Source organism: Pseudophryne corroboree, chromosome 7 (assembly GCF_028390025.1).
Source record: "Pseudophryne corroboree isolate aPseCor3 chromosome 7, aPseCor3.hap2, whole genome shotgun sequence".
Classification (NCBI taxonomy): domain Eukaryota; kingdom Metazoa; phylum Chordata; class Amphibia; order Anura; family Myobatrachidae; genus Pseudophryne; species Pseudophryne corroboree.
Window position 1 is genome coordinate 493,085,202 of NC_086450.1, and position 15,809 is coordinate 493,101,010.

At 46.8% G+C, this 15,809-nt stretch overlaps 1 protein-coding gene and 1 long non-coding RNA gene across 2 annotated transcripts in view; one reads left to right on the forward strand and one right to left on the reverse strand.

Annotated features, from left to right (window-relative positions):
• Positions 1–4,338, reverse strand: part of LOC134945721 (perforin-1-like) — a 31,217-nt gene extending 26,879 nt beyond the window's left edge. The window contains exon 1 of the mRNA XM_063935173.1: positions 3,772–4,338. Coding sequence (XP_063791243.1) covers positions 3,772–4,310 — 539 coding nt within the window. The 5' untranslated portion in view covers positions 4,311–4,338. The remainder of the gene's footprint in view (positions 1–3,771) is intronic.
• The window catches only part of LOC134945726 (uncharacterized), an 889,695-nt gene that overhangs the window by 515,006 nt on the left and 358,880 nt on the right, over positions 1–15,809 (forward strand). The gene's annotated exons all lie outside the window — the stretch shown is intronic.

Here is a 15,809-nt window from a genome sequence, read left to right on the forward strand (position 1 = left end):
AAGAGGAACTCCATGCTGTTAACTGTAACGTAGCCCAGTCAAATTGTGGATTGTGCAATTGAAGCCAAGGCATACCCAGTACGATCTCATAGCCAGCTTTAGGTATAACCAGGAACTCAATAAGCTCGGAATGCAGGAAACCTACTCCCAGAACCACTGGCTTGGTTTACTGAATGATGGAACCTTCAGGAATACGGCTTCCGTCCACGGCAGTGAGATATACTGGACGACACAGTTTAGACACTGGGAGATGAAGTCTATCCACTGCAGCTTGTGTGATAAAATTCCCAGCAGCACCACAATCCACTAAGGCGGACAGAGACTGGAGTCCATCTGGCATTTCCAAAGTGACAGGTAATGTAAGGTCTTGAAAAGAAGGAGCTTTATTCAAGGTCCCTAACTTGACTCCTCCTCTACAAGTTAGGACCTGGCGTTTTCCCGACCGAGCAGGACAGGAAGCAATCAGATGACCAGCAGCAGCACAATAGAGACACAGTCTTTCCTTTAATCTTCTGGACCGCTCCTCAGGTGTTAAACGAAACTTGTTTACCTGCATGGGTTCATCAGCAATAATAGGTAGAGACTGTACAGGAGGCATAGCTCGGTGCTTGCGAAGATCACCTCGAGAGCGATCACAGGCTCGCTCGCGTAAACGTAGATCCAACTTGACGCATAGGGAAATCAGGGCTTCCAGTTGCTCTGGTAAGTCTCGGGTAGTCAACTCATCCTTTATGCGGTCAGAGAGACCATGCCAGAAGGCGGCAACCAATGCCTGGTTGTTCCACTTCACCTCTGATGCCAATGTCTGGAACTGGATAACGTACTGACCCACAGTACGTGTTCCCTGGCGGATCTGAAGGAGGTCTGAAGAAGCAGAGGTCGTACGCCCAGGTTCGTCAAAGATGCGTCGGAATGCGGCAACAAACTCGGTATAGTTATTCAACAAAGCATCTGCTCGCTCCCACAGCGGAGAGACCCAGTTCAGGGCAGAGCTGGCTAAAAGAGAAACAATATAAGCAACCTTTGTTCTAGGTGTTGGAAAGTTCTGTGGTTGCAATTCAAAATGAACCTCGCATTGATTCAAAAATCCACGACACATCTTAGCATTACCATCAAATTTACTTGGAGTAGGTAGATGGATGCGAGACATTGGAACAGGAGCAACTGGAGAATTAGAAACTGTGGAACTAGGAACAGGAGCAGAAACTGATGAGGACACTGAAGAGACTGAGGTTGGAAATGACTGTTGCAGAGTATCTAAGCGAGAAGACATTTCTTGCAGAAATTGTATAATCTGCTGCTGCGCAGCCTCTTGACCATCTAGTCGTGACACTAAGCCTTGGAGTGTCCCTGTCCCCACACTCTGACCGCCGTCCGGGTCCATGGGCCTCAGACAAACTGTCAGGTCTCTGGGTTTGTCTGTCCCCGGCAGGGGTGCTAGTGGGTCAGTGTTGGTGCAATGTACAAAGCGGGGAGGCAATATGAAAGTCCGGCGCATAAGCGCTGACGTTTATTATACAGGAATCACAGAGTAAATGGCATAGCAGTGAATGACAAACTGAATCCAGGCAATAAAGTAACTGTGATTGGTAATTGAATCCAAAACAACTGAAAAGTCTCTTGCAACAGAAATATAAAGTGACTTGATGCTGAATGTGAATGAAATAAACAGAACTCCGGTAAAACTTGAAAAACACACAGTCTCTGTATAACAAAGTCTTTATGGCCACACTAGGCCCAAGCAGGAGACAGTTTCTATGCAATGAGATGGTATACTTGCAGAGATGCACAGATGGTATGCAATTAGCAGTGCACAGGTAATAATGAATGCAACACCTGAGGAGAGTCTCTTACGGCTTGATGAGCTGGTAACCGGCTATGGATGAAGTCTGAAGAAAACAGGAGAGCTGTAGTGAGATGAGATGACAAGAGGTAACCACGGGGAATCGCTGGAAACAGGAACACAGGAGTCCGGAGAACAAGGCACACTGAATGTGACTCGTTGTCTGAGGCAATGTGAGTGAGCCACGGACTGGGAGTTATACCCGTGGCTCTGCAGTGATTGGTCACTGAACTCTGGGTGGAGACACAGTGCTGGATTGCACACCCGGATCAGCTGAGTGCAGGAGTCATGGCAACGACCTCACAGGCAGGACGCCGGCACACAGCAGAATGTACATAGGACCAGACTCAGAGGTACTCAGCAAGGCGGAAGATGACGCTTGCGGTCCATACACACATGCAGCCGCAACTGGGGCCATGACCTCCGGAGGCCCGCACACCAGCGCGCTGGTAGGTGAGACGTAGCAGGGCGCCGATTCCTGACAACCGTACTGCGTCTGCTAATATAGAGATGATAAAGATGATGGAGATGAAAAAAATATATATAACACTACTGTAGGTAAATATTTATATAATATAATGAATGACGGACCTGCTGGACACTTTCAACAGAATGCGTTTATAGAATAAAAAAAAAAAACACCACAGGAGAGTTTAACTTTTTCAGGCAGACAATATACTGGTGGTCACTGGCAGCAAAAGTGTGCACTGTACTCCTGCTATAACTGCTCCCCAGTCTCCCCCACAATTTGTGCTGAGTGCTCACTGCTCACACAGCTTGTCAGATATACATAGATATATCATGCAGCACACTGAGGCTGAGCACAGATATGGTATGGAGCGTTTTTTTCAGGCAGAGAACGGATAAAAAAAAACTAGCAAAACTCTGCACTGACTGTACTCCTCCTAACAGCTGCTCCCCAATCCTCCCCACAATAAGCTATAAGCAGTAGCAATCTGATCAACTAACTACTAACTATATAAACGGAGAGGACGCCAGCCACGTCCTCTCCCTATCAATCTCAATGCACGTGTGAAAATGGCTGCGACGCGCGGCTCCTTATATAGAATCCGAGTCTTGCGAGAATCCGACAGCGGGATGATGACGTTCGGGCGCGCTCGGGTTAACCGAGCAAGGCGGGAGGATCAGAGTCTGCTCAGACCCGTGCAAAAAGAGGGTGAAGTTCGGGCGGGTTCGGATTCCGAGGAACCGAACCCGCTCATCTCTATCTAGAATAAGGTGTTTCTCTTTTTCTTTTATTTGTGCAGACAATGCTGGAATCATGTTTATACCTTAGTGAGAACTGATGAATCCATTCTTTAAATGCTAATTTACAATAACCCGGAATTCCATATTTGAGTAACCAGCTGATTACTAGTACGTTGACACACATGGAGCCAATACCAGATAACACCTGGTAACTAAACACAAAAGGCAGAATAGTCAGGTGTTATCCTTGATAGTAACATGCAGCAAACATAGTAGTAGGGGTTACACACCATGGTCAGGGCAGGTGGCAAACAAGGATAATCAATAAAGAGGTTGAGGTAAGGGCGGGCGGCAGCCAAGAATAGCAATCACAAACTGCGGTCAGGCAGGTGCAGACAAGAGCGATCAAGACCAGTTTGAGATCAAGTTAGACAGCAGAGATAAAAAAAAGTATGGGAATGAGAGTGTGCCACTGACAGCCTTATAAAGCCATACTTGGGTTATCCTGTACCAGATATACTGAATGTGCTGTACTGTATTATTCTCCATGGCCTATCTCTTGATGATCCCAGACTATTTTAAAGGTGTCCCACACTCAAAGATTATAATATAACCTGAATAGCCAATGACTGAAATGGAAACTAATGGAATAATGGAGTTCATTGGGACTTTTTCCTGACTTCATGATGACAATGAGAAGCTTTCGGAGGACTATATACCTGTAATAGAGGCAACTCAGCTGCTGCTTGATGAAGGTGTAGCGGTCATTGCTGGTCTTACTTTGAGCAAACTGTGCCAGCTGTGACTGGGATCCAGCCAGTACCAGCTTGGCATTGGCCAATTTATGATTGAGCTCCAGTCCGGCCTCCCAGTTTTTCTCCACATTGGATGCAGATTCCTCAGCTAAGGACGTTGCAGTCTGAGAGACCCCACTGCTGATCTTCCTCTCACAGTACGACAGGGGCTTCCAATCTACCACACCAAGGGGCACCTTCTGCCAAGATTTATTCATGTATGGGTTGTTGCACACAGTGCACGTTTCATCAGGGGTTTCATACTTCTGTAGATTTACCAGGTACGCTCTCGTCTTCTTCATTGTCACAATGTCCAGTCCCTCTCCTAGAAGGTTGTGACCGGGCACGAAGTGGAGTTTATTGCATTCTGCTTTCTTAGCAGTCCGACAGGCGTAGGTGAGTGGGGGGTGACTTTGGGTGGAGGTAGAAGGGACACAAAGGAGAAGAATGACCATGAAGAACATATTCTGATAGCTATGTAGATAATTCTTAAACCTGTACGGAAAGAAAAAGGAAATCAGTCTTCATCACTATGACAATACGCCATGGCAATTACATTTGCTTGTTTATTTGAATCTACATTAAACTTCTATATTCTCAGACAATCTGGAACATATCGCAATGTCACAATCATGGTGCAGAAGAAGTCCCTATTACTGCATGCCAGACAGGAACAAGTCATTAAGAAAATCAAGGTGTTAAGTGCACCAATAAAGACTTTGGGCTAGCTGCATCATCGCTTGGAGAGTGATAAAATAGAAAGTGATAAACTACCAGCCAATCAGCTCCTAACTGTCATTTTTTCAAACAGGGTCTGTGCCATGGCAGTTAGGAGTTGACTGTTACTTTTTCTCTCTCCATTTTATCACTCTCCAAGCGTTGATGCATCTAGCCCATTAGTTCATAGTAAGCATGTGCGCAGACCCCCCTTATATTGGTTTTGGTTCTAAATCATGATATTTGGGGTTTGGTTTTGTATCTGGGTTTTTTAAGGATCTATGACCATTGATAAAAATCGATAAAAACAGATAAAATCAGGTAACTTGGACGTGTGTTTGTCATATAGTGTTATTACTGTAACAACAATGACATTAATTTCTAGTCAGTTCCAGTCAATCCTGTCCACCTATATATACAGGTTGACTATCCTATATCCAAATATTCGCTGCCACTATGGATTGAGCTGCTGAGTATCCACTTTGTATAGCTGTATACATCAATGTTTGAACGTTGCACTTTAAAATGAAAATTCTGTAAAATATCTACTGCTACTTAAGGTGTGCTGGTTTATGTGGACTATTTTCACAATTTCTGGATATTACTTGTGACCGAGCACCCTACCAAAATTATAGAAGGTGTGTGCGTTCCAATTTTGCACATTATATATATATATATATATATATATATATATATACATACATACATATAGTGTGTGTGTGTGTGTGTGTGTGTATATATATATATATATATATATAGTGTAGTGTAGGAATACAGTATATATATATATATATATATATAGTGTATATATATATATATATATATATATATATATATAGTGTGTATTTCCTATATAATAGCCCAGATCTGTGACTTTTTGATTCATTTGCTAACGCTGGGCGGAGTCACAACACTGGGCGGAGTTAGTCAAATGAGTCACAGATCTGGCCAAATCTACAGGAGACTAGGAGCAGAAACAGATAGTATGGACATGACACAGGCAGGGGTGCAGACCTCCCAGCTTTCTGCAGGAGCTTTCTCCAGGCAGAAGGAGGGAAACACACTCAGCGAAAAGGGGCATGGCTTCACAGGAGGGCCCCCGTTTTCGTCAGTGAGGGGGCATGCCCAGCGCTCTGTGAGCTGCTGGCATGCCCCCAGGGGCTGATTATGAGTCCGGGGGGCCCAGGGCACTTGAGACAGGGGAGCCCTATCTCATTGCTGTGCCTGCTGTGGGTTGGGGGGGGGGCCTAATCGCGGGCCACGCCCCCTTATGCAAATTTCGCTTTTTATTTTTTTTATGGGATTTTGGCCCCTCAGCTAGGGCTAAATCCAGAGGAGGTGGTCGCTCCCCCCTATACACCCGCACAGGCAGAAGAAAGCAGGGAGACTGCTGCCTCCCTGCAACACCACAGACCTGCAAATACGCAGCAGCGTGTGCTGACTGTAGCACAATGCTGCCGTTGTTGCTGGCAGGACGGGGGGGGGGCTTCTGAGCTGGGACAGAGCTACTCCAGCCGGGGGGCCCCCTAAAACTGTGGGACCAACGGTACATACCCCTTGCCCCCCCCCCTTAATCCGGCTCTGCTGCTGGAACCTCCCCTTAATCCGTACCCCCTGATGCCCCCTCTCCCTCTGTCTCCACTATTCACCGCTGCTCTGCTAAGCAGAACAGCGAGTACAGGAGCTTTCCAACTGCCCCCCCCCCCCCACCGCCGGACACTGCGACCCGCGGGTGGGACAGCGGGACAGACATCCAAAAATGGAACTGTCCCACGAAAATCGTGACATTTGGGAGGTATGGGGGTGTGTGAGGGGTATGTCATACAGACAGACGGGCACCGGCTCACTGTGTGCTTGACCCCCCACATAGCAGGGTCTCTCTGGCGCGGAGGAGCGTCACTTTCTGGCACACTCCACGCTTCTTAGCTGCAGTTTTGTGGGGCACCTGCCGCTGTGCAGGTTCCGTACTGCCTCTGTTATCTCCAGCCCCGGCAACCGCACCGCTTGCTGCAGCGCTGCCACCCGCAGTGAGGTGCGCCCAGCTCATTCACACACTTTAGCTGGCGGGTAGCGCTGCAGAAATCCAAGCTGCTTGCAGGCTCCGATCCACTCCTCCCTCCAGCCGCAGCATCTCCTGGGAGCTAACCAGTCACTCCCAGTCTCCCCTTACCACAGTGCCCGGCAGCCGCGAGGTCCGCGCCACGTGCATGCTATGACCCCCTTCTCCCTCCAGCCGCAGCATCTCCTGGGGGCTAACCAGTCATTTCCAGTCTCACCTTACCACAGTGCCCGGCAGCTGCGCGAGGTCTGCGGTGTGTGACTGAGGAGGGGGGGAGGGATGCGGACGGGCAGAGAAAGCAGGACTCCAGCCTGAGAGAGTCAGCCATGCCAAGTCTCCAGCAGCAGCAGATCCCAACAGGTTGGAGTGGAACAGCAGCAGCCAGCAGCAGTGACTCCGGTAAGACACATCTGTCTGTCACCACTGTTTTGTCCCTAATACCAATCTCTCCCATGCCCTGTGTTCTGTCATGTCCCTGTCACCCCTGGCCTTGCCCTGCGACCCTTATCCTGGCCCTTTCACCCTTATCCTGGCCCTTTCACCCTTATCCTGGCCCTGTCACCCTTATGCTGGCCCTGTTACCCCTATCCTGGCCCTGTCACCCCTGTGCTTGCCCTGTCAACCCTATACTGGCCCCGTCACCTCTGTCCTGGTCCTGCCGCCCCTACCCTGGCCCTGTCACCCCTATCCTGTCCCTGTCATTTCTGTCCTGGCCCCGTCGCCCCTGTCCTGGCCCCGTCACCCCTGTCCTGACACCGTCACCTCTGTTCTGACCCTGTCACCCCTGTCCTGGCCCTGTCAACCCTGTTCTGACCCTGTCAACCCTGTCCTGGCCCTGTTACTGCATACCCTCCAACTACCTTTTATGGCATGTACAGCACCTGCAGTGCCTCCAGACCTCTCCCCAATGCACCACACCTCCGCACCTTCCCTCCACCACATGCGGCACTCCACCCCTCCCCCACAGGCTGTGCCTCCAGACCCCCTACACCACCCGCGGCTCCCACTCCTCCGCCCCTTCACCACCCACAGCACCTCCAGGCCCCCTCCACCATTCACCCCCTTATATGTCTCCCCCCACACCTGCCCCCCTCCACCCGCAGCATCTGCAGACACCCTCCTCCATCCGCTGTCCCCCCTCACCCACCCCTCCCCCATCAATGGCACCCCCGCACTTGCCCCTCCACCACCTGCAGCACCTCTGAACCTCCTTTCCCATCCGCCGCACCACCCGTACCTGCCCCTACCCTACCCATGGTGCCTGCGGTCCCCTACCCCACCCCCGGCACTCCCGTCCCTTCCCATCAAATAGCACCTCCGGAACCCTTCACCCATCCACAACATCCCCACACCTGCCCCTCTCCCACCCGTGGCACCCCTGCCCCTCCCCCACATGCAGTGCCTCCGGACCCCTCCTCCAACTGTATCCCCCACTCCTCTGCCCCTCCCCCACCCGCAGCACCTCCCGAACCTTCCCCATCCAGGCCCCACCCCCACTTCTGCCCCCCCTCCACCCGCAGCATCTACAGACACCATCCGCAGTCCCCCCCGCACCCGCTACATTCTGTACATCGTGCCCTACAGGTGCTGTTCACGCCGTCACAAGGGGCTGCGCCTCCTTCACCATCGCACGCCCTTTCATTGTGCAATATTTAACCACTAACAAAGGAATGCAGGTAATACTCCATATAATACAAATATTAAACCCCAGAAAGGCATGCAAGGGTTAAGGGGGCGTAGCCCCTTGCGACGGTGTGAAGAGCGCCCGTAGGGCGCGATGAAGCACCTAGTATATATATATATATATATATATATATAGTGTATTGTATAAATATATATGTATATATGTGTGTAGTGTCTAGAGTTGGATCTTGAACCGAGGCACCAACAGGCTAAAGCTTTGTCTGCTCCCAGGATGCATTGAGTTCCCTCCTCTATAACCCCGCCTTCAGGCACAGGAGCTCAGTTTCGTTAACCATGCAATGCAGTAGCAGGTAGTAGAGATGGTAGATGTTAGTCACATAGAACCACATTCTCACGACAGGAGAAGGAACCAGTGGCTAATGCCATACAAACCCAAAGAAGCTAACTGCGGCAGGGTGGGCGCTCTGTGGAATTCCAGTGTACCTCACAGAAAGAGATTTAACAATGGTAAGTTTACCATAAATCTACTTTTCTGCAGTGGGGTACACTGGTATTCTGATAAGTGTGTAGAGGTGCAAAGGCCTGCTGGTGAGTAAATTGTCACCTCAAGCGGAACGTGACCCGTCAACAGCTCCTCCTTCAATTTCTCCCGCCACTGGTGCTGCAAGGAAAAGGATAAGATTTCCTAGCCCACCCGCTGGCGGTGATGCAGGGCAGTCAGGAGTGAAAGCGGACATCTGGTCCGGACTGAAGGACCTGCCAACGAATACTGTCATTGTATATGATTCTGTCACCATTGAAAGAATGGTTGAGGATTATATGAGTGACAGCATCCAAGTAGGCATGTCAGACAGTCCGTACGTATACTGGCAGGAAAAAGAGGCAATTTGGATGCCCTTGCAGAAACTGGCTTTATTTTACCTTAGTTGCTCCCCCTCCAGTGTGTACTCCGAAAGAGTGTTTAGTGCAGCCGGTAACCTTGTCAGCGATCGGCGTGGGAGGTTACTTCCACAAAACGTGGAGAAGATGATGTTCATCAAAATGCATGATAAATACCTCCAGGAAGACCTTGACCAGCAATTGTCTCCGGAAAGTACACAGGGACCTGAGATGGTAGATTCCAGTGGGAGCGAATTAATACTCTGTGAGGAGGGGGATGTACACACTGAAAGGACTGAGGAATCGGAGGAAGAGGGGGAGGTGGACATCTTGCCTCTGTAGAGTCAGTTTGTGCAAGGAGAGATTGCTTCTGTTTTGGTGGGGGCCCAATCAAACAAAACAATAATTTCAGCCACAGTCGTGTGGCAGACCCCATCGCTGAAATTATTGCTTTGTTAAAGTGTGCATGTCCTGTTTATGCAACATAAAGGTGGGTGGGAGGGCCCAAGGACAATTCCATCTTGCACCTCTTTTTCTTCTTATCATCATGTGCTGTTTGGGGACTATTTTAGGCCATCTTGTCTGACACTTCCGTATATGTTCAGTGGTACTGCCATATAATTCCAGTGATACTGCCATATATGTCCAGTGGTACTGCCATATAATTCCAGTGTTACTGCCGTATATGTCCAGTGGTACTGCCATATAATTCCAGTGATACTGCCGTATATATCCATTGGTACTGCCATATAATTCCAGTGATATTGCTGTATAATTCCAGTTGGAATTGTTTGTGTCGCTTGGCTTAGTCATACAGCAACCTCGGTGCACCTCTTTTTCTTCTTTGCATCATGTGCTGTCTGGGGCCTTTTTTTTTATATTTGCCCTCCTATCTGACACTGCAGTGCCACTCCTAGATGTGCCAGGTGTTTGTGCCGCACACTTGTGTCTTTTAGCTTAGTCATACAGCCACCTCGGGGCAACCTTTTGGCCTAAAAACAATAATGTGAGTTGTTCAGAATAGACTGGAAATGAGTGGAAATGAATGTTATTGATGTTAATAATACCGTAGGATCAAAATTACCCCCAAATTCTGGGATTTTAGCCGTTTTTATGTTTTTTTTTCAAAAATCATCCAGATCCAAAACCAAAACACGAAGGGGTGGTTTTGGCAAAACCAAGCCAAAACCAAAACACAAAAGTGGAATTAGAACCAAAACACAAAAGGTGCCAGCCGCACATCTCTAATATATATATATATATATATATATATATATATATACACGAGACCCTGACGCACCCAGGCCCCCAGGGTACAGAATATAGTGATAGCAATTAGTGTGATACAGCAGAATGAAGTACACACAGCAGCCACAGGCACAATCAGTCACAGGTACAATGCAGAAGTTATTACAGATAAACAATAAAACTGCAATGGACTAGTAAAATTACATGTAATAAATATATATGTATGCCAGATATAACAATGCACAGTAAATACTGGATGTATATTACAGAATACGTGTACTAAATATTCAGATAGCAGTACACTTGTTCTTAACTAACAATGTCTAAAATGACATGTAGAATACTTGTGTCCGTAAATGCACAGTGCTGATAAGACAGGCGGCTTTACAGAGGAGACAGAGCCCAGCAGTCCCAGAGATCAGCCCAGCTATGTAATGGCGCCAAAATCTCAGCCAGGGAGTGAGAAATGCAGCTCCAGGGCGGGTACACAGCAGTAGATGGCGCCCGGACCTGGGGGAGGGGCTACAGGTCAGCGCCGTATCCCCTCTGCTGGACTTCACCACCAGGTACTGGGGAGCCTATTGTAAATGGATTTTAATAAATCCGACCTGTGCTCCCTGCCCTGGTGGATATAGTGGGGTCCCTGTGCAGTACAGTGTCCACGCCAGCAGCGCGGTCCGTATCCTGGGACCGCGACCGGACCATGATTTACGGGCGGGTCCCACCTGTGGGACCCTCTTACCTCCTCCCTGAAGTGCAGCCACGCGATCCTGGAGAGCGTCAGTGGTGGTGTGCCTAAATCCGATGCGTCCCCGCTGCAGGTACCCGGGAACCCAGCCGCGGGAGTATGCATTGCCGCTGAGGGAGCTGATGGAGCCGCAGCACAGCATGTCATAAAGACATATAAAGTGATGCGGCCCTTGAAGTCTTCTAAAAAGCTCTGCAGACACCAACATACAATCTGAGCTCCAGTGCCTAGAGGCGGGGCTTTAGAGGAGGCGGGGCAGTGCATCCTGGGAACAGTCAAAGCTTTAGCCTGTTGGTGCATCGCATCAAGATCCAACTCTACACCCCGATGTTATTCCCTGTGGAATACCAGTGTACCCCGCTGCAGAAATTATATATATATATATATATATATGTATACTTTCACACATATGGGTGCTGCAGAAACTATTTGGACTGTTTGTGAACCTTACTGAGGAAGTTTCAGTGTGCATACTCTTATGTCTGTTAAATCAGCTATACTATTTTGATATACATATCCTTTTGCCAAAGTCTGAGCCAGACTATTTAAGAATATAAAAGTCATGTAATATATTCAGGTGGTTTGAAGGACCCCGACATATGGTTGACATCACTTTCCAGATGAGTTCTAATATAAGTTAATGTTAGGAGCCATATAGGAGATGAATTTATTCATTCTTAAGGTTACTGTCTGATCTTTTACATGCAGACTTTTTAGTGCTTATTAGGCCTTAATTCTATATTGTTACCCCTGATGAAGTCATGTAGATGAAACGCGTTGGCTCTGTCAGTCATGAGCTATTAACCCAGTTTGTGAAGATACTCCCTTTTAAGTTCACACCTTGAAAAGAGGTGAGGGAGTACCTAAAGTCAACAACATATACTGGACATAACTTACTGACATATATATTTTATATTTATATATACAAAGATTGTGTAAAAACTGTGTTTCTAAACTATTTTTTTTAACATTTATGTGTTTAATCTGTGATATTAAACCAATATTTTCTACTAATTGGCCTCAGGCCTCTTGTTTGGGTGATTCTCTGGTAAGGGGTTGTCTGTTTCAGGTCCCCAGGAAATAGTATTCTTCAGTGCATATTGTACATCCACTTGGGTTTCCTTGGAAGAATTGCTGTAAATACAATTGTGTTTCACATTATATATATATATATATATATATATATATATATATATATACAGCATGTATGTATATATATATATATATATATAGGATGCAGGTGGCATCCTGGCACTCGGGATGCTGGCCGTTGAAAATACTGGCGCCAGAATCCCAACACCAGTGATAAGACTGGCACTGGAATCCCGACTTCCGTTAATAGATACACTTAGCTTCTTAGCTACTGTATACAGCATAGGCCTATGTAGGTAGATTGGATAAGGATATGATACATTATGAACAGTGCTCAGAGATACAGCAAGGCGCCCACACAATGGCCCTCATTACGAGTTGTTCGCTCGTTCTTTTTCTTCGCATCAGTGCGATAAGTCGCAAACTGCGCATGCGCAATGTTCGCAGTGCACCTGCACCAAGTAAATTAGCACAAAAGTTTGGTATTTTACTCACGGCTTAACGAAGATTTTTCATTGTTCTGGTGATCGTAGTGTGATTGACAGGAAGTGGGTGTTTCTGGGCGGAAACTGGCCGTTTTATGGGAGTGTGCGGATAAACGCAGGCGTGTCAGGGAAAAACGTGGGAGTGTCTGGAGAAATGGGGGAGTGTCTGGGCGAACGCTGGGTGTGTTTGTGACATCAAACCAGGAACGAAACGGGCTGAACTGATCACAGTGTTGGAGTAGGTCTCGAGCTACTGAGACACTGCTAAGAAATTTCTATTCGCAATTCTGCTAATCTTTCGTTCGCAATTCTGCAAAGCTAAGATACACTCCCAGAGGGCGGCGGCTTAGCGTGTACAATGCTGCTAAAAGCAGCTAGCGAGCGATCAACTCGGAATGAGGGCCAATGTTCACTGCACTTTCCTCCCATTATACAGTATATATTTGTTTCACCACCGTCTTATCAAATTCTGGCTAAAACCCAATATAATGATGCCCCAAAGGTGACTAAATCATTGCTGCATACTCTATTACCTATCATTGCTGTAACCTTACAGGAGCAGATATTGGATGTTCCTGTATAACACTGATTGCGATAGATAGATAGATAGATAGATAGATAGATAGATAGATAGATAGATAGATAGATAGAGTAATAGGAGACTTGCTAGAATGTGCTCTGCTACAAAAATTCCACCAGCGACCGACTCCAGGCTTGTGCAAAAACAACAAATACCTTTTATTCAGGTTGCTCAAAAACAAAGATACACATAAAACAAAATATCACTGTATCTAGTATAAACAACCAGGGAGGTTAGGCCCTGCCTCACTCCCTCTTACTTACTAAGGAACCCTTCAGGTCCCGGCATCCTGACACTAGTGCCCAGCCCTCCGGATCCCACTGTCCCTAGCAGGCCTATCTCCTGGACACGAACTGCCTTCAGGAGCCCTGACTCATGGGAGAGACTCTGCTTTATACCCAGCACCCAGGTGCTGGCTGATGAAGCAGCTTCTTGGGCTAAGAAGCCTATAAGACCTGGTCTGGGCCAAATGGATGGGAACCTGGTCCATCCACACTTCCCACTTACCCCCAGGACCCTGTGCGTAGCTTACAGGGTCCTCCTTGCCACAATAGAAAGTTAGATAGATAGATAGATAGATCGATAGATAGATAAGAGATGTTAGATAGATAAATAGATAGATAGACAGACAGACAGATAGAAGTTGTGCAGAGAGCCTCACCTGGTGCAGTCCCGGGCAGCAGCTGAGATATGGTAGATAGATAGATAGATAGATAGATAGATAGATAGATAGATAGATAGATAGATAGATAGATAGATAGATAGATAGATAGATAGATAAGAGATGGTAGATAGATAGATAGATAGATAGATAGATAAGCGATGATAGATAGATAGATAGATAGATAGATAGATAAGCGATGATAGATAGATAGATAGATAGATAGATAGATAGATAGATAGATAGATAGATAGATAGATAGATAGATAGATAAGCGATGATAGATAGATAGATAGATAGATAGATAGATAGATAGATAGATAGATAGATAGATAGATAGATAGATAGATAGAAGTTGTGCAGAGAGCCTCACCTGGTGCAGTCCCGGGCAGCAGCTAAGATATGGTAGATAGATAGATAGATAGATAGATAGATAGATAGATAGATAGATAGATAGATAGATAGATAAGAGATGGTAGATAGATAGATAGATAGATAGATAGATAAGCGAAGATAGATAGATAGATAGATAGATAGATAGATAGATAGATAGATAGATAGATAGATAGATAAGCGATGATAGATAGATAGATAGATAGATAGATAGATAGATAGATAGATAGATAGATAGATAGATAGAAGTTCTGCAGAGAGCCTCACCTGGTGCAGTCCCGGGCAGCAGCTGAGATATGGTAGGTAGGTAGATAGATAGATAGATAGATAGATAGATAGATAGATAGATAGATAGATAGAAGTTCTGCAGAGAGCCTCACCTGGTGCAGTCCCGGGCAGCAGCTGAGATATGGTATCTGGAGGCTGAGCAGAGTGGGGCAGGATGTGGGGGGCTGAGCTGCACATTATGTGTGTTCTGTGGGGGAAATAATCACACGTCTGTCTTCTGTGTCACTGCTCAGAGACCTAGTATCAGACCATGCTGATAAATAACATTTCAGCGCTGGGAACGCGGCTGTGACAATACTTGTGATGTGATATAGTGTCAGTAAGCACTGTCGGGTTACTCTGTAGCAGCTTAGTGGTTAAATGACTTCTGGACTTTAGGAAATGTCCTTTTTATAGTGAATAATCCCCCTGTTCCTGTAATAGGATCATTCCAGCAGGATCCCAGTCCTATAGTACAATTTGGACCACAACAACCAGTGGAATTGTCATCAACACAGTTTATTTACAGTATGGAGTCACAAGGCTGCGGCAGCGCCATTCACAGCAACCAATCATACAAAATACAAATCACTCGTAACAACACAACAAGAAACAGATGAGGATGAGAAAGGAGATAGAGTACACAGGACCCTGCTCGTCACAGGTGACAGTGCTTTATAATGATGCTTGAAACTAAGATATTCACGTGATCTTTTTTTTTTTTTTTACAAAGTACAGTAGCGTAATATTGAAGAAAGAGCGGCAAGAAGAAAATTGTACATAGCTTCAAACAGTGGCGTAACTAGAAATTTTTCTCCACAAGCCAAAAAATTCTTCGGCGCCAAGCCCCCCCCCCCCCCCCACACACACATACCCCCCATAATTGGCACTATTAAAGGGACAAAAATGTGCACGCTGCCAAAAAGGGGAGTGGCTTTGCTGAAATGGGTGTGGCTTCACATAAAGGGGCGTGGCATTGCAGGAAAAGACTACCTTATACCCCAGTTTTGCAACCTGCACGCCCAGACGTTGGCCACCACAGAAAAGAAAAATAATCCTGATTCATGCCCCTTACATTATTTATCGTTTTTCCTCCTTATAGTAATGCCCAGTATACATTATTCCACATACTGCAATGGCCCTTAGACATTATGCCACACACAATAATGCACATGACACAATATGCACAC